General features: G+C 36.1%; 6 gene segments (V, D, J or C); all 6 read right to left on the reverse strand.

The window, feature by feature from the left end:
- Positions 1-285: 285 nt before the first annotated feature.
- On the reverse strand, positions 286-743 carry LOC107591440 (T-cell receptor alpha chain V region HPB-MLT-like; the record flags this gene model as incomplete). The annotated part of the segment is given in 2 exon segments: positions 286-578; positions 681-743. Coding segments are annotated over 2 exon segments (342 nt in total), but the record flags the coding sequence as incomplete, so codon positions are not given.
- Positions 744-2,721: 1,978 nt separating this feature from the next.
- LOC107591409 (T-cell receptor alpha chain V region RL-5-like) lies at positions 2,722-6,817 on the reverse strand. The segment is given in 2 exon segments: positions 2,722-2,972; positions 6,813-6,817. A coding segment is annotated over 1 exon segment (249 nt).
- Positions 6,818-6,848: 31 nt separating this feature from the next.
- On the reverse strand, positions 6,849-11,371 carry LOC107591410 (T-cell receptor alpha chain V region HPB-MLT-like). The segment is given in 4 exon segments: positions 6,849-6,854; positions 9,084-9,217; positions 10,937-11,236; positions 11,332-11,371. Coding segments are annotated over 4 exon segments (480 nt in total).
- Positions 11,372-12,159: 788 nt separating this feature from the next.
- Positions 12,160-12,789, reverse strand: LOC107591411 (T-cell receptor alpha chain V region RL-5-like). The segment is given in 2 exon segments: positions 12,160-12,557; positions 12,728-12,789. Coding segments are annotated over 2 exon segments (438 nt in total).
- A 3,235-nt stretch (positions 12,790-16,024) lies between these two features.
- Positions 16,025-17,829, reverse strand: LOC107591412 (T-cell receptor alpha chain V region CTL-L17-like). The segment is given in 3 exon segments: positions 16,025-16,398; positions 17,553-17,630; positions 17,752-17,829. Coding segments are annotated over 3 exon segments (522 nt in total).
- A 620-nt stretch (positions 17,830-18,449) lies between these two features.
- The window catches only part of LOC107591413 (T-cell receptor alpha chain V region CTL-F3-like), a 3,298-nt gene continuing 2,270 nt past the window's right edge, over positions 18,450-19,477 (reverse strand). Inside the window, 1 exon segment of the V gene segment in view lies at positions 18,450-18,488. Coding sequence covers positions 18,450-18,488 — 39 coding nt within the window.

Here is a 19,477-nt window from a genome sequence, read left to right on the forward strand (position 1 = left end):
GCATGAGCAGTATGAAATCAACTGAAACCAAAAGTAATGGAAAATAAAGGCAAATGTAAATATAACTAATTTAAATTTAGATCATGGAAACTTGTAATTGATAGACACCTACTAAAATAGAATATATTTATTGGTTTTAAGAATTAAATCATAGACTAAACAGTTTATTCTAACAGAAAATCATAAAATAAAATAGATAGCTTTAAATTACATTATGTAATGTATGCTGTTGCATTGTCAGAGTTTTTGTGTGAGTGTTGAGTGTGTTTCAGTCACAGTGGGCCTCAGAGCACAGTAGTACACAGCAGAGTCAGACACACGCACATCATGGATTGTCAGTGGAACTGAAGTTGTGCTGAGATTTGCATGAAATCTCTCCTTGAATTCTTCCTCACTGTTTCCAGATTTAGAAACTTTATTTAACATGTACTTGGGATTTCCATTGTCTTTCTGCTGGTACCAGAAGAGAGTCGGGCCTGGATAAGCAGTCTGATATGTACAGTCGATCGTTACAGTATCACCTTCAAAAGCAAACTGAATCCTTGTGTGCTGATCAACTTTGTCTTGAGAATTACAACCTGAAACAGAATTAAAACAATATTAATAAATATGCACATTACACACATAAGGAAAATTCATATGAAATATATTTGAAAAGAATCATTGATTTTGCTACTCACCCCAGATATATAAAACTATGATCACAATGGCACTTTTCCACAGTGCCATTATATACAGTTGAAATTGCAGACTCTTAAAAAATATGCAGAGTGTGATGCATGTGATGATTCCCTTCCTCTTTCTACATCTGTTAAAGCAGCAATAAATTCAGATCACTTTGTCTGACTGCTGGGAGGAGCCTGTGCTACAGTGAGTGTCAGTGAAGACTGTAATACTGTGTATATGTAAAACCTTATCACTTAATTATGTATATGTATACAATGATTAATCTTAGAATGTGCATACAGTATGCTTCCATGTTTTTGATTAGCCTATATTACATTATTTATTTCTGTGTTTATCTGTTCATTGCTTAACAATTTCAAGTTAAATGTGTATAGCATATATCAATGTTATAAAGTTATGAGTGTATTGTTTTGTTTATCTTTGATTTCGTTTCATTTGCTGGTAGAGTGACGATAGAATATTGATTATATTCTGAAGTGTGAGTAAGCTAATAATGTAACTAATCTGATTTCATATACATGCCTTGAAACTCTAAAAAATCAGGTTGTCTTAACTGTGCTTCAGATTGCACTTTAACAAGTGTATTAAGTAATAATATCATTGAAGAATGCTGTATATCAAAACAGACACAAAGAATCACATGACAGCAATGGTTGTTTAACAAGTTTATTTGCAATTCATTTACATGTTGTACCTTTGTTTCTGATTAAAGGTTTTTCACTTTTCTGCTACAAGTTATCACATTTCATCATAAATGATGCAAATAAAAGAAAAGTGGAATCCAGTTAAGGCCTCTGTTGATGTGTCTCTCCCTTTCAAGTGGGGAAATTGTGCACGTAAAGAAGTAACTTGACAGATAGGAATAGCCTCAAATGAAGTTTTTTTTTTCATGTATTTCGGTATTTCATAACAAACATATTGATTGAGTGAATATCTCTTACCCATGCAAAGTTGAATTATTATTATTAAAGAGAGACATGATGTCTTCAGAGAGACAGAGAGATGTTTGAATAACTGTTTTACTCTGTCTTACACTCAGTGTGAATATATAAAAATATATAATAATAATAATAATAATAAAGCATATGTCAGAAACTGCATATGTCAGGATGGATGTTTATGTGTTTCAGTCACAGTGGGCTGCAGAGCACAGTACTGTAGTAAACAGCAGAGTCAGACACACTCATCCTTGATTGACAGTGAAACTGAGCTTGAGGATTTGTTGGGATCTGCACAAAATATTTTCTTCCTCATTCATTCATTCATTCATTCATTCATTCATTCATTCATTCATTCATTCATTCATTCATTCATTCATTCATTCATTCCACTGTTGTTTCTTCCAGTTGAGAGTTTATGGAGCATGTAAACTGGGAATCTTAAAGTATCTTGTGTAAAGAAATGTTCTTATGTAAGGATTCAATTTGATGACAGTCAGTGTTTGTCTTTATAATTTTCCAGTGCACAATTGTTTGCAGAGTTTAATAATAAATTATAATTCCCACCAACATCATAGATTATGCCACACTGTGGCCAATTTTAGAAATTACATCGTTTTCATCAGATTAAAAAAAGGATTCAACTTTGAAGTGAGAGAGATTCATTTTATTATTTTATTGGTTTTGAACACCAAAATTACTGATCTATAAACACCATTTAATTATAAGGCATGATCACATATTGTTAATATCGCAAATGCATGTGACTTTGCATTTGCTAAAGAGACTTTGGATCATATTCAGCTGGATGAAGTTTGTAAGTGTGAAGAAGCTCAGTGTTCAAGAATGTTCTTGGAAATATAATAAATATAATGATTAAAATGTAGCTATTAATGTAGAAATTAAGATGAAGTATTCATACACTGAAGCTGGAAAGTGATATCCAGAACATATTAATTCAGTTTTACCCAGGTGTGACCACATATTTTATTACATTAAGAGTTGGATAGATTGGGGTTTTGATTGTGGTTTTCACTAGATATTTTCAAAGAGAAAAGAGCTTCAGGTTTTTGTACAACATGCCTCATGTTTTGTATCACTGGGCTACTACTCTTAGAGCACAATAATAGAGAGCTGAATCTGACAGACGTACATCAGTAATAGTGAGTTCAGTGGATGTGCGTGTTGTAGCTGAATTAAATCGGCCGTCAGAGGTGTCTTCATCACGACGTGATCGGGCACCTTTGAGTAATAAATACTGAGGTTCTCTGTTGGGATACTGTCTGTACCAGTAAAGCACAACATATTCACTACTTGAACTATATGAGCAGCTCAGCTTGACCATTTCTCCTTCTCTAGAGTTTTTTTCTGTCCCTTTATCTGGCTCAATGTTGTCTCCAGCCACCAAACCTGTCAACAATATAATTTTGATTTATGAAATCAAGGTAGAAAACAATATCGCAAACACACTTTACTTTTTTTCAGAGAAAAATCAATCAGTAAAATCAAACCATTAAAGGATTTGGAGTTTGAGACTTTAAAACAATGTAAATATTAATATAGAGACTTTCATTCATTGTTCAGTAAATAATATACCTGTTCCCACAATGAGAATCAGTATAAAGCATATGTCTATGTTCAATCTGATCAGTTCAGTTCTCTGTTGAGTCTCTCAGTGCTCTGAGCTGTAAGTCACTGCAGATCAGTCAGAAACACACAGGAACTTCCTTCTCTCTGAACTTCCTGCTGCTGTTCACTTTCACCCATATGGTGCCGTATACTGTATATATGGTATACTGCCATTCAGAAGTTTGGGATCAATAAGATTTTTAATGTTTTTTAAAGTCTCTCATGCTCATCAAGGCTGCATTTATTTTTTATCAAAAAAGCAATATTGTCAAAAATTATTACAATTTAAAATAACAGTTTTCTATTTTAAGATACTTTATTTTACTATACTTAATAATCTTACTGATCCCAATTTTTTAACGGCAGTGTGTGATAAAAATGGAGGCACAGATAACTGACTGGGGAGGTGCTCTGCTGTCTATGAGAAGTCTGGTTGTGGTCAGTGACATCATAACCGATTATCTCTCGTTTTGTTTCATAATGTAAATATTATGAGGAATAATATATATCAGTTTAACTCATGTGCATACCTTTATTCCTTTTTTAAATTCAGAGTTTCATAACTAAATGTAATCAAAACTTACTCATTAGCAGGATAGTTCACCAAATGTTGTCCCAAACCTGTGTGACTTTCTTCAGCTGAACACAAAAGAAGATATTTTGAAGAACGTTGATATTGACTCTTTTATGCCACGCGTTCTTATACATGCTATGGTTCTTAGAATAATCTACATGCGGCAAACTATTTGTAGAATTTTTGTTAAACTGTCCTACTATTCACATTAAATCCAATTTAACTGACACAACTTCTAGTATACAGTTCCCTTTCTTTTGGAATGTGTTGTAGTTCATATATGAGAAGTCAGATAGCATAGTGTTGATTTTTCAAACTGACCTTTTCTGTTCTGTTCTAATATAAACTTTGTGAGGTATAAGTATTGTTTTTTTTGTGTTTGCTTACAAAATGTCACATATATTTTGGTCTAGTTTGATAGTGTTTTATGGCACTAAGCCTGTCCAGTGTGCAGTGGTCCTCAGTGATGACTGACTGATCACAATATCATGTTTTTGTGTGAGTGTTGAGTGTGTTTCAGTTACAGTGGGCTTCAGAGCACAGTAGTACACAGCAGAGTCAGACACACGCACATCCTGGATTGTAAGAGAAACTGATTTTGAATTTGGTTAAGACTGCTGTTCAATCTATCCTCAAGCGGCTTGTCATTTGTACCGAATCTGTTCAGCATGTATTCGGGGAATCCATTTACTTTTTGCTGGGACCAGAAGATATCTTAAGACATATCAGTGGTTTCAGCTGATTGTTACAGCTGCTTCTTCAACAGCAGTTTGAACTGTTGTATTTTGTTCAACACTTTCCAGCAAGTCATCACTGATGAGGATCTCATATTAAAAGGACAAAATATTACATTCCTTAAAAAATTGTCTTTCTCCAAAAATATGTGGTAAAGATGACTACAATTTTTTGCCAGTTGCCATCACATAAATTATTAAAATAATAAATTAGATCAAATAAGCTTGAAGTATACAGTGGACTTTTGTTTTAGACTTTATTTAGTAAAGTTGTACTAACACTGTCACATATGCAAAGACCTGCAGGAGGAGTCTGACTGCACAGTATCTGAACACACACAGTGTGGCTGTCTCCTCCTCCTGAAGAATTCTGGGTGTATTTTAATGACTTTACAATGTTCTGATGTTTGTTTTATCAATCTCTTCATATACATTGGTTCATGCACTTGGACTCTTTTTTTTAGTTTGGTGAACTAAACTAATTCTAGAATGCTCTTGAACCATTAAAAGATTGTTATTGTTGTTACTCGAGTCTCAACTACTGTGTTTGTTTTTATTTTTATTTCATTCTTATTGATTCATTGTAGTTATGCATTTCTCATCAATGTCATGGAGTCATGTTTTTGTATGAGTGTTGAGTGTGTTTCAGTCACTGTGGGCTTTAGAGGACAGTAGTACACAGCAGAGTCAGACACACGCACATCCTTGTCAGGAGAACTGTTTCTAATTTGGAGTCCAGTTTTGTATGAAATCTCTCCTGAAATTCAGGCTCTGTAGTTCCCTTCCCAATGGAAAAGTCACTCAGCATGACCGTTGGTGATTTGTTTGGTAGCTGTTTGTACCAGAAGAGATAAGAATTTGCAGAACTCATGAGGGTGTAATTACACAAGTCACTTGATTTCCCTCTGCAGAAGTCTTTTCTCTTAAAGGCTGATCGACACTGTCCTGTCCCCAGCACACTGGAAAAGATGGGACATAAATTAACAATCATTCACAGATATTAAGTAACTCAAATAAATTAAGAGTAAATGAAAGACTGTTCTTACCAAAATAATGTGTTGTGAATAAAAGAGTAATAATCAGCCATTTTGTCATATTGTTGGTCAGAGTTGGAGAGAGTAAGTGTCAGACAACTGATGTGAGTCTCTCCTTATGGCAAATCTCTCAGTTACTCTCTTGATGTTTTCAACAACTGAACAGTCTGACACAATAAATTAAGAGATGCTGACCCCAGGTGGTGAATTCATTATATTAAAAACTTCAGGTTTTTTTTTTTCATTTGTAACCTTTGAAATCATTTCAAATTATTGAATTATATAAACCATAGAGTGCAATATCCTTTGACAGATTATGCATAATATTACATTATTGTGTAAAATGATGTTACATATAATGATCTTTACATATCTGAATCAAGATGTGCCAGGATAGATAAGATGACAGGATAATGTTCTTAGAAAGAAAAACTTATTTGTTTTTCTTATAGTTTTAGATTCTTAAGGTTTAGCTTTATATAAGAATTCGAGGGATAATACATTATTCTTAGCACATTCGCTGAGATGGACAGTCAATCAGATGTGCTGTTAGACTCCTCCTGCAGGTCTTTGCATATGTGACAGTGTTACAATAACTTTATCAACAGAGGCTGAAACAAGTGTCTATTGTAGATTTCAACAAAATCTATTTATCTAAATCAGGTTTATTTTATTTAAATTTTTTTATTTAATCTTAAGATATTTTTGTTTTATTATTATTCATGATAGATGTTCACATCTATTAGGACTGGTCATGCATATATTGAATATACCTATGTTCATTTGTCTTTATAACTTGATTATAAATGTCAGCTGCAACCACACACAGGTGTTTCCACAAGTATAATTATATTGTGTGAATTATAGATTGTGGGTTTGATATGGCTTGAGATCAAAGTGAAAAATGAATTAGAGTTTTTGTACAGCTTCACATACACTTTGCATCACTGGGCTCCAACTCTTAGAGCACAATAATAGAGAGCTGAATCTGACAGTGTTACACCAGTAATAGTGAGTTCAGTGGATGATTCTGATGTAGTCGACTGAAAGCGAGGTTCGGCTGGGGTCCCAGTATCACTCCATTCCCGAGCTTCTTTCCACATTAAATACTGAAGTTCTTTATTAGGGTACTGTCTGTACCAGTAAAGTGTAACATATCTGCTGCTTGTATCATATGTGCAGCTGAGGGTCACAGTCTCATCTTCCTTCACGACACTAGTTTCTTGATTTGGCCTAATCTGGTCTGCAGTCATCACGCCTAAAACAAAGAAATAAGACAATTAGACAAGTTGCACAAAATTAATACTAGTGCTACAAAATACAATTGCATCCAAAATAAAAGTCTGTGCTTACATAATATATGTGTGTCTACTGTGTATTTACTATGTATATATTAATGCACACACATCCATACATATATTGAAGAAGAAAAAATATTCACATTTATATATAATATATAAATGTAAATATATACACATGCAAATATTTTAAAAACACATGTATGTGTGTGCATATAAATACATAATAAATATACACAGTACACACATATATATTATGTAAACACAAACTTTTATTTTGGATGCGATTAATTGCGATTAATCATTTGACAGTACTAATTCTTACACTTATAGTTTTTCTACTGTACACCACTAGAATGAATAAAGGGAGTCATACTGTACCTTGAGCCAGAATTAAAATCAGAAACAGGACTTTTTCCATATTTATTAGGTCAGATGAATGTATTAATGTTCTCTGTGCTCCAATTCTAATGCATTAGTTTAGTCCTCACAGAAGAGGTGTGTCTTCAGGCTTTTTTTTTTTAGGTTTGATGGTTTCAGATGCAGGTGATTGGTTGGAGGTGACAGTTTTAAAACCAAACAAAACAGCCTTGGAAAAAAGAAATCAGAAAATGTGTGATTGGTCTCTTTTGGTCTGGTTACAATTTCGGAATCAATAAACTGCACTCTGTTAAAAAGGTTGAAGAGAAAACATAATTAAACACAATGGAAATACTGTAGATCTGCTCTGTTTTATTTTGGCAACTTCAATACTCCAGGTTCATCTCGAACTTTAAATACTTGATCCTTGATGGTTTGCCACAAATTGCACCTTATTGTTTATTACTGATTCTCACTTGGTGAAAATAACTTTTCATAATGTTTCTACTTTGTTTATAGTGTTTTGTTAACAAAGTTAGAGTTTTCCATTTATTTTGTGTGTTTTTGTATGAGTGTTGAGTGTGTTTTAGTCACTGTGGGCCTCAGAGCACAGTAGTACACAGCAGAGTCAGACACACGCACATCCTCGATCATCAGTGGAACGGTTTTTGATGTTGTATTCAGTGTTGCAGAAAATCTCTTCTTAAAATCAGGCTCAGTTGTTCCTTCACTAAATGGAAATTTGTTCAGAATGAATGCTGGTGATTTGTTTGATAGTTGTTTGTACCAGAAGAGATAAGCATCTGTATTTGTAGCTTTGGTAGTGTAGTTACACATTAAAGTTACTCGATCTGCTTCACTTGCAGTCATTTCTCTTGAAGGCTGTTCAACTCTGTCTTGTCCCCAGCACACTGGAAAATAGATTTAATTATTCATCTTTTACATATATTAAGTAGCTCACATATGAACAAATGATGAATTGGAAATTAAGAACTTCCTTACCTAAATCATGAGCTGTGAAGAAAAGTGTGATTGTCGCCCATTTTTCCATTGCTGAGATAGAGATTAATATTTTAACATGTGCTCTAATGAATGTGTCTCTCTGTCTTTACTCTAGCTCTTGGTTTGCTCTGTGCTGCTTTTCTCTTGATGTTTCAAGTCTTCAAGCTCTCACATGCCGCCTGTTTCCTTGAAAACACTTTGAGGGATGCTGCCTCCCTGTGGTGAATTTATGTATATTCTAACTGACATTTTTATCCCAATTTTAAAACTTACAAATGTGAAAAACAATCAGAAAGCAGTAACAGAATACACATAAAGTTATTAGATTTCTGCAACACAAGAGTAGTGTCTTGTGGACGTGTTTCTAGGGGAGACCGTTTTGCAGCTTCATGACATTAATATTTACCCTGTGGTAATAAAGTTTATCAAGTAATACAAATACTTATTAAGAAATGTCCTGAAAAAGACATTCATGGTTTGTGAAGAATAATAGAAAGATATTTTATGTTTAATTATATTAATAATATTTAGAAAAATAACACCAGTTAAAATATGTAACAATAAAAAGACAAAATAGAAAACTATACTTGGTAATATTTCCAAAGCTTGTGAATGCCCACACATAGTTCTTGTATGAGTGTTGAGTGTGTTTCAGTCACTGTGGGCCTCAGAGCACAGTAGTACACAGCAGAGTCAGACACACGCACATCCTGGATTGTCAGAGGAGCTGATTTTGTTACTGTGTTTAGACGTGCATTAAATCTCTTCTTAAAATCGTCGTCATTAGCTCCATAAGTAGACAGCATATATTTTGGGAATCCATTTACTTGTTGCTGATACCAGAAGAGAGTTGGCGATGGATCAATGCCTGTATACGTGCAATTGATTATTGCAGCTGCTGCACATTCATCTGCTGTTTGAACTCTCATATTCTGGTGGACAGCATCCTCAGATTTACACCCTGGAATTTAGAAAATCATTTACCATTTGAATAACTCAATCCTTCGTTCATTCCAAATTTAAAATGGAAGAAAATCTACTTACCCCAAAAATATGAGATGAACAACACTAAATATTTTTGCCAGTGTGTCATCATAATTGTGTAAATGTGCTGTGTTAAATTAAACTAAACAAAATGAACACATCTACAGTAGAACAGATTTTTAACCCCCTTGTTGCTTCAGTCTCTCTCGCTAAAGTTACACTGAACACATTTACAAACACCTGGAGGAGGAGTCTCAGTATCTGAATATTGAAGTGAAGAAGTGAAGTGAAGTGGCCAAGTATGGTGACCCATACTCGGAATTAGTGCTCTGCATTTACCCATCCAAAGTGCACACACACAGCAGTGAACACACAAACCGTGAACACACACCCGGAGCAGTGGGCAGCCATTTATGCTGCGGCGCCCGGGGAGCAGTTGGGGGTTCGGTGCCTTGCTCAAGGGCACCTTGTCGTGGTATTGAAGGTGGGAGAGAGCACTGTACATTCACTCCCCCCACCTACAATACAGATAGTTTGACTGAAAGGATTTGTGAATCATTGTACAATATTTAGCATTAATTTTGATTCATATCTAATTTCTCAATTATATATGGACAGATAATGTGCAGATTACAGATCAAATAAAAATATGGAATACAGCTATTATAAAATATCAGTTTTGTTATGCATAACCCTTAACAAATTGTTAATTACATTTAATTTTTAATGCAACATGAAGGTATTTAAATAGATATAATAGATCTAAATGTTCTTGTATGAGAGTAAAGGGTTCTGTCACCACGGGCCTATGAACAGTAGCTCACAGTACAGTACACAGAGTCAGACACATGCAGATTCTTGATCATCAGTGGAACTGTTCTTGATGAAGCAGAAAATATCTGTTTAAATTCATCCTCAGTGGTTCCTTTACCAACTGTAAATTCACTCAGAATGAATGTTGGTGATCTGTTTGGTAGCTGTTTGTACAAGAGGAGATTAAGCATTTGTAGAGTAATTGCACAGTAGAGTAACTTGAGCTGCGTATTTGCAGTCATTTGTCTTGAATGTTGTTCAACATTGTCTTGTTCCCAGCACACTGGAAAATAGATTTATACATTATTCATGTGAACTTAGTGAAGAAATGGTGGTGTAAATGTTCTTACCAAAATCATGTGCTGTGAAGAAAAGAGTAATATAATTGCCCGAGTTAAAAAAGGAGAATATTTTAACAAGTGTTTTTTTCTTACAGTATAGTCTCTGTTTCTCTTTGCTATTTTAGGTTCTTCATAAGATTTTGAAGACTGATGCCTCCTTGTGGTTAGTTTAAATATTTTTTGCTTAGCTGAACCATTTAAATTTAACTTTAATATATTCTAACATAATTTGCAAGTAATTAATGTCAGAATCAAGTAATCAGAATATATAAGAAATAAATTTGACATTTTATTTTGCACTATTTGAATAATTTGACTTGGAGTGGGAAACTTCCTTAAAGAGAGTTGTGATGTAATTCTAAAATGTAATTGTGTTTCCTTTTCATTACATTTTCAGTAACCACACACAGGTGTGCTTCCACATGTGAAATTAAATTGTGTGAATTTTAGATTGTGGGTTTGATATGGCTTGACATCAAAGGGGAAAATTAATTTGAGTTTTTGTACGGCTTCACATAGACTTTGTATCTCTGAGCTCCTACTCTTAAGAGCACAATAATAGAGAGCTGAATCTGACAGAGTTACACCAGTAATAGTGAGTTTAGTGGATGTCTGTGATGTAGTCGACTGAAAGCGAGGATCATCGGGACTCCCACTTGCACTACCTGATCGTGCAGGCTTGAATAACAAATAGCGAAGCTCTTTATTAGGATACTGTCTGTACCAGTACAGATAAACATAACTGCTGCTTGTATCATATGTGCAGCTGAGGGTCACAGTCTCCTCTTCCTTTATGACACTAGTTTCTTGATTTGGTCTAATCTGGTCTGCAGTCATCACACCTAAAACAAATGAACAAAATAATTTCTGAGTCAAGTAACACAAAACTATTTCATTTGAATGTGTCTGAATACTGTAACGAATAAAAATGTCATACCTGAAGTCAAAATTAAAATCAGCAGCAGGTGTGTTTCCATGTTGACTAGTTCAGATCAGGTGTGTATTAATGTAGTCTGTGCTCTGAGCTGTAGATCTGTGTTACTGTGAGTCTCTGCAGTTTCACACTCAAACACACTGGAACTTCCTGCTTTCTGTGTGACGATATCATCTACTGCTTCTCATGTTTTTGCTCTGCCATTGGTTAGAGGAAAGCTTTTGCTGCAAGGAATTATAGTATATTTGTATTTCTTTATACAAACATTAATTATTAATGAACCAATAAAATGAACATTAATGTTTCAAAGTTTAAATACTTCTGGATTTAAATTAGATTTTGAATTCCAGATTCAGGTCAGATCCCCACTGCATACGCTATTATAATATAATAGTTGAATGCTCACTGAAGAGCTTGTTTGTTGTGATGATTTGAGGCTCATGAAGCTGTGGATGAAGTTTGAAATAGCTAAACATGATATTATTTTGTAAACCCTGAACAATTCTTTATTGAGATAGGAGTTATAGTTTTTTTTAATATACCCATGCACATTTGTTTAGAATAGCTAAAAGGAGGGTCATCACTGTACGTGTGCTTACATTCTTAGCTTAAATGACACATGTCTCTGTCAGGTTCAACAACATGTTGAAACCTCACCTGCTTCACAACCTGGCAAAATGCAAATGCATCTAACTATGATCTTATCACCTCTTTGAACATGGTTGCTTTATAAAATGTTATGAATACTTGGAGAAGCATCTTTTAAGTGAATCTTTGTGTGTGTGTGTGTGTGTCCCTTTTTTTGGCTAAATAGAGGGGTGTTCTCTTGTGTTACCTATAGCAGATATGGAGGTTGGATATGTGTGATGTAGATGCAATGCTGTGTGTCAGGTTTTTGTACAGTGTTCTTGTGTTTCCTGTCACTGTGGGCTCCAGAGCACAGTAGTACAGAGCAGAGTCTGATATAGATGCAGAGGAGATCTCCAGATCCACATGGTTTTCTTTGTCTTTGGTGACTTTGGCAGTGAATCTGGAATCTACGTAAGACTCCTGAGCTTGTTTTGCACTGTCTAAGATGAGCACAATGAACTCAGGAGCTGATCCAGGATACTGACGATACCAGTACAGAGTATATGCAGATGAATAACTGCAGGATAATTTAACACTTGAACCCTCATCAGCAAACTCCTCTGTTTTGGTTGGTTTGATTTCATTTCCATATGTTGCATCTGTAAAAGTAGACCAAATCTTTAATGAAATTTAATCTACATTCAGTTTAGATGTTCAGTATAGAATGCAATATACAACATAAAGAAATAGCTTTATACTTTAATTTTGAGAAGAAATTAGCCATTATGCCTTCTCAGAGTATTTAGATGCACAACAATTCAATACTTACACGAAAAGACAAAAAGCAGAATTACAGGATGGAGCATCATGGTGAGTGTTTCTTATTCTCTCTCTAACAGACTTGAAGTTTAAGAAGATTACATCAGATATAAGTGCTTTAAACCCCACCTCTTTCAGAGAACTCTTTGAGAGAGCAGAGCACATCAGATCTGTTTCATATACACAACTTCATTTAAAGGGGTCTGTAGTACGTTTTTTATATTTAAAGAATTTGCCACTGACGATTCAAATGCGAGTTTTGAGCAGTGTAGAGTAGCGCTTGTTGTTTGTCGTTTCTCCGATCACAAATGCAGACATGGTTTTATGTTTACGCGGCGCTATACGCAACACAACGAGTAAAAAGACAGTATAAGTCAGTGGTCACCAATGTGGTGCCCGTGGGCTGCTCTGAGAGTCACATCACCAGCTTTATGCAGTTTCATTTGAGAAAAAATACAGTCAAATACATGCTGAAACTAAAACTAAAACTGAAAGACCTTCACGACAAACCGTCAAAATAAAAGTCCGGTTTAACTTGAAATTATATGATTAAATATATTACTACTCTGTATACTATAATGCAATTCTCAAAGTAATAATGCTATTATTATTTTTAAGGAATATCATACAACCGAGTTATTTTCTGTTGTGCAGCATCCTGTCTGATAAAATAAAATAAAATAAATAAAAATGCAATGTTTTGTTGTAAATTGATTTCCCTTTCGAAAGGGAACTCTATGCTGCTCCTCTAGAGGGCGCTAGGGGAACGCCTTCGGCATGACCGGTGTCTGAAGCACGAGTCTAAACACGACAATGAACTTGACATTGGCAGGCGGCAGCCCAGGACGTCATAACTGGTGCGGCCGAAAGTATAAAAGGGCACCTGTGAATTACTTCATCCTCTTTCTTGTCTTCAGGAGATGTCTGTTTGTTCATGAGTTAGGAGCAAGCACGTTTTAGCTCCTGAGGGAGCAGAATGCATGCATTGAAAGGGAAATTTTCTCTATGAAGCTCCGTTTGTGATGTTCCTATTCTCGAGGGATGTGGGACGCGCTTTTGGGTGGAATGTTTAGAGCGAATTTTTCGCGATGTGTTCACCTCTGATCTAGCACTCTCTCTCGGGGTTCGGAAGTCCGCGCTGCGGTCTCTTCCCCCTCCGAGTGAGAGCTTGCTGCTGCTATCTTCCTCCGAGGAGGTTGATATGGTTAGCATTAATACTGCTTTTTAGATGGCTTGTTTTTCTCTCGCTATATCATGTGTGGGGATACACACGATTTATGAGTGGTTTGTTTGGGAGCGGAGCACCCACAGTCAGCTCTCGTGGGAGCTATGTTCATTCATAAAATGCGATGCGTTTTTCTTCTTGCGGGTAGAAGCTCTTATGCAATATAGAATCGAGCGGCTCGAATCTCGTTATGGGTCTGCAACAAAATGTATGCGTTGCAAGCTGTTATTCACAATTCTTTTATATTGCATATATTTTGATGATTTTCAGCTTAACATCCAGACCCTGTTTCACTTGTTTGGTTGTTTGGCTGCATTTAATTCGGAGGAATAAAATGATGTGTAGTCATCTGGCTTTGAGAAGCTAACATATTTATTTATTTATTTATTTATTTATTTATAATTTTCAAACAAAACTGTTACATAATTGTTTTGAATTTATATATATATATGACTGAATTGTGGAATTTAAATGTTTCCTTTTGCCATGAATATAGCCACTGCTGCTGACATGGCATTAAATCATAAATTAAATAAATTAGTCGAGCAGAAGGATTGGAGCTCTGCCCCTAGAGCTTGGCCATTTACTGCGAGCAGAGTCAGGCCTCCTCTCGCTACAGAAAGTTATCTATTGAGGCTTCTGCTCGCCAGAGCTCTGCTAGGAAAGCGTCAATGAGTTGTAGGCTCTCTGTAAGCCTCCTTACAAGATGTTCTGAGCACGGAGTGTAGTTAGGCCTCCTCTCGCTTAGAGAGTCGTCATGTTGAGGCCTCTCCGCTCCTAGAGCTCGGACATTTACTGTGAGCGTCGTCAGGCCTCCTCTCGCTACAGAGGGTTATTTATTGAGGCCTCTGCTCGCGAGAGCTCCGCTAGGACAGGATCTGTGAGTTGTAGGCTATCTGTGAGCCTCCTTACAAGATGTCCTGAGCGTGGGGTGTTAGTTAGGCCTCCTCATGTTGAGGTCTCCGCTCCTAGAGCTCGGCTAGGCGGTAGGGTAGTATGCTAGCTTGTTAGGCTCTCTTGGAGCCCCCTTGGCTACTGACCTTATATGGAGTGTGCTAGGCCACCTCTCACTTTGAGAAGGGTTGTATTTAGGCCTCCACTCTGCAGAGCTCCACGGGCCATTTAGCTAATCTGAGCGTTAGGCTCTCTGTGAGCCTCTTTGTCCTTAGAAGTTCTGGTCTATGGTTGCATTTCTGGTGCAGGGGTGAGGACTCCTTGAGTCTTGTCTTGGCTCAGCCAATAAGGCACTCTTCCCTTCAGCATGGCGGTGTTGGTATACCGTTCCCCTAGCGCCCTCTAGAGGACACAGCATAGAGTTCCCTTTCGAAAGGGAACGTCTCAGGTTACGCATGTAACCATGGTTCCCTGAGAATAGGGAACGAGACACTCCGTCCCTTGGCCATGCTTCAGGCATCCCTGCATACGTCTCCTTCAGACAAGAAGTGGATGACGTAATTCACAGGTGCCCTTTTATACTTTCGACCGCACCAGTTATGAGGTCATGGGCTGCCGCCTGCCAATGTCAAGTTCATTGTCTTGTTTAGACTCATGCTTCAGACACCGGTCATTCCGAAGGCGTTCCCCTAGCGCCCTCTAGAGGACGCAGCATCTCGTTCCCTATTCTCAGGGAACCATGGTTACATGCCTAACCTGAGACGTTTCATTTGATTACATTTGGTTAAAGATTGGTTAAATTGTTAAAGTTTTATTAATTAATTTCACTAGACATAATTTTTTATGATAAATTTGTACTGAATCATAAAACACGGAATCCATAAGAAAAACATGGAAAACACAGAATTTAGGGAACAATAAAATGAATTTTTGCATGCATCATATGACCCCTTTAATGTGACTGTACAAAAATTGCAAGTTGAACTGTATTTAAATCAATGTTTAGTCAGTGACTTGCATCCTAGAGGAGAGTGCAAACAAATAGCATTCATAAGTTAAAAAAATATGCATAATTTATCATACCACTGCTGCAACTGTATAGTTTATATATTGTTTTATAGTTTATCTCATATTAATACAGTGTGAATTTATAATATACTGTACCTATATTATGGAAAGAAATTGGTTTTACACCTTCATCTGTGTCAGGTTTTTGTACAGTGTTCTTGTGTTTCCTGTGACTGTGGACCTCAGAGCACAGTAGTACAGAGCAGAGTCTGATACAGCAGCAGAGAAGATGATCAGATCCACATGTTTGATTTCTTTTGTATCTTGTTTTTCTTTTCGGAGCTTAGTGAAGAATCTGGGATCTACATCAGATGTCTTAGTCTCTTTCACACTCTCTATTATAAGCACAAGAAATTGAGGAGCTGATCCGGGATACTGACGGTACCATTGAAGTGATTGTGCAGAGGAATAACTGCAGGATAAAGTAACAGTTGAACCCACTGCAGCAGATTCCTCAGTGCTGTCTGCTGTGATTTCATCTCCAAAACTCACACCTGGAAAAGAGGGAGAGAGATAAAAAATAATAATAATTTGTAAATTATTAAATTGATTTACTATAGTGATTTGAAATTAAGCATACAATAAACAATAATAGTTAATTATATTAAATAGTAATGTTGCATTGTCATTGTGATATAGGATTCTACATTGTAAAAGCAGGGGGAAATGTACAGTATTTAAGGATGTAATAAGTTTATATTTTCAATGAAAAGTTAATTAAGCATGTAAGATAAGATTATTTGACAAAATATATATATGTACAGTGTTAAATTAGAAATGTGAATGCATGCAAAACATACACAAATGCACTTACATATCAAGGCAGAAAGCAAAATGACTGAATTAAATATTATTGTACATATGTGTGTCACTGCAGCAGGACTGAGCTTTGTAACAGTCTAGCAAATGTAACAAGATCATCTTGGATCAATATGCCAAACTCCTCCTCTTTGATGCCAAAACCCCCCTCACATCTGCACATAGTTTAGAATTAAACATTACATTTAGGCTGCATTTACACTGCAGGTCTGGATGCCCAAATCTGATTTTTTTTATTTTTCTGTATCCTATATCTGCATTTACACTGCACACCTGCCTCAAATCTAGTTTTAGTATTTAGTAATTTTAGTATGTTTTCTTTTATTTTGTCCCCTATTAGTTATTATTATGCTGAGGCAGAATCTGCAAAGTTTTAAAATATTTTTTAATAAATTTGGGGGATAATTTGTGGAATTGTGAAATAGATTTAAACTTGATTACAATGTGTTAAATGAAACTACCTGAAAACAATCATATGTGAATGCCGGTCATTCCAATTTTGTTGAGCTTCATGTTCTGTGCATACAGATTTCAAGGGGGCCTGGCAATGTAAGTCCCCTGTAATGTGTATTCCTTAGTTTTTGTATGAGTGCTGAGTGTGTTTCAGTCACTGTGGGCCTCAGAGCACAGTAGTACACAGCAGAGTCAGACACATGTAGGCTCTTGATCATCAGTGGAAATGTTCTTAGTGTGGAGTTCAGTGTTGCAGAATATTTCTTTGTAAAATCAGGCTCAGTGGTATATTGATTCAGAATGAATGTTGGTGATCTGTTTGGTAGCTGTTTGTACCAAAAGAGGTACGGACTTGTAGAAGCAGTAGTATAATTACACATTAAAATAACTTGAGCTCCTTCACTTTCAGTCATTTCTCTTGAAGTCTGTTCAATCCTGTCCTGTGCTGAGGACGCTGGAAAAATAGATAGGAAAAAGTAAGTCATTAACATGAATTATTAGCAAAGTAAACTTAAACATTTATTAAGCTTAATGTCAGTAAATAATTTTCTTTTAAAGTATACAGATGTGCTTACCATCATAATGTGCTATGCAACACAGGGAAATCAAAGCCCATCTAAACATAGTTGATCTATAAACACACATTCAATCAGTTGTGCTCTCAAAAACTCTCAAAAACTGTTCATCTCGCAGAGTGCTTCTTTAAATGTTTGTGTTGTCACGTGATCTACTCATACATGGAGATGGTTATGCTGACCCCTTATGGATGAAGTTTGAAATAGTATAAAAAAAAATTTTTTAACCATTTTTCACCAAATTAGAATTAGCCTGAAAATGTTTTAGGACACATGCTTGAAATTAGCTAGTCATCTATGTGTTGTAAAGATATTTAGTTACTGGATATACCAATGGGTATCATGCACCCATTTTTTATATTCTTTGTAGTAAATTATCTGAAGATGATTACCTTGATTGTTTATTGACCACATTTGTGCATGTGAATGAGTGATTTCTACCACATATATTTTATACTGACACTTTTCAATCTACAATAATCATGCATTTGCATTTAAAAATGCTCAAAGGTGGGGCTCCTCTGAATGGGAAAAATAGTTCTAGATATAATAGAGGGGTCTGCATGTAATTCAAGATATAAGGGTCACATGTCTCCCTGTACATATAATATATAAATACATGCCAGACTATAGAAGATATTGTGCAGCGCACCGCATTCACTGTCAGATATGTTTAGTCCCTCCTTTCTGTTTACATTTCACACCTGAGGAACAGTTACAATCACAAATGTTTTCTCCTGTATTACAGCAGAAAATAGAAAATTGATCTATGATCATTATTTTATTATTTGAGAATGAGCACAATAGTAAAGAGCTGAATGTGAGAGTCACGTCTTTAAAGGGGTCATATGATGTTGCTAAAAAGAACACTATTTTATTTAATTATAAATGATTTGGTGTATTTTGTGTAATGAAATGTGTTTATGCAGTTTAAGGTTCAAAAAACACAATATTTTCCACATACTGTACATTATTGTTTCTCCTTTCTGAAATGCGTCAATTTTTACAAAGCTCATTGGTCTGAAAAGCGAGGTGTGATCTGATTGGCCAGCTATCCAGTGCGTTGTGATTGGCCGAATACCTCAAATGTGTGACGGAAATGTTACGCCCCTTTCCATGTTGTGATGCCGTGTCCCGGCCGGAGCGACGAGACAAAAACATTCAAACCCATTATAAACGAGGCATTTGTTGCATCCAGTGGGGACATAATTACGGATTATAATGTTGTCTACTGTCTTTTTACGCGTAGTGTTGCATCGCGCCGCGTAAACATAAAACCATGTCTGCATTTGTGATCGGAGAAATGACAAACAACAAAAGCTACTCTACACTGCTCAAAACTCGCGTTTGAATCGTCAGTGGCAAATTCTTTTAATGTAAAAAATTTACTTGCAGTCTGTGAGTCAGAACAGCCGGCACTGTAGTCTACTCTCCCAGGATCAGGAAACAGTCCTCCATAAAATGCGCAGCACACATCTGAATATTTGGGTTGAACTGTTCTGTAACAGTGTTGTAAATACAACTTAACCACTGATTTCTAGTCGTGTCCTCTTGGAAGGCCAAAGTAGTTTCGCTTTCACAACAAAACGCACAGCGTCACACACGGCGGGCTTGAGTGAGCGGAGGCCGGAGGCCTAGAGTGAGGACGAAGGAGCGGCCGGTGGGCTTGCGGCAACCACATGTGACGACCCCGGGTTGGACTCCGCTTCGTCCACGGTGAAAGCCC

The sequence above is a fragment of the Sinocyclocheilus grahami genome, unplaced genomic scaffold (genome assembly GCF_001515645.1).
Source record: "Sinocyclocheilus grahami isolate Dianchi unplaced genomic scaffold, SAMN03320097.WGS_v1.1 scaffold141.1, whole genome shotgun sequence".
Classification (NCBI taxonomy): Eukaryota; Metazoa; Chordata; class Actinopteri; order Cypriniformes; family Cyprinidae; genus Sinocyclocheilus; species Sinocyclocheilus grahami.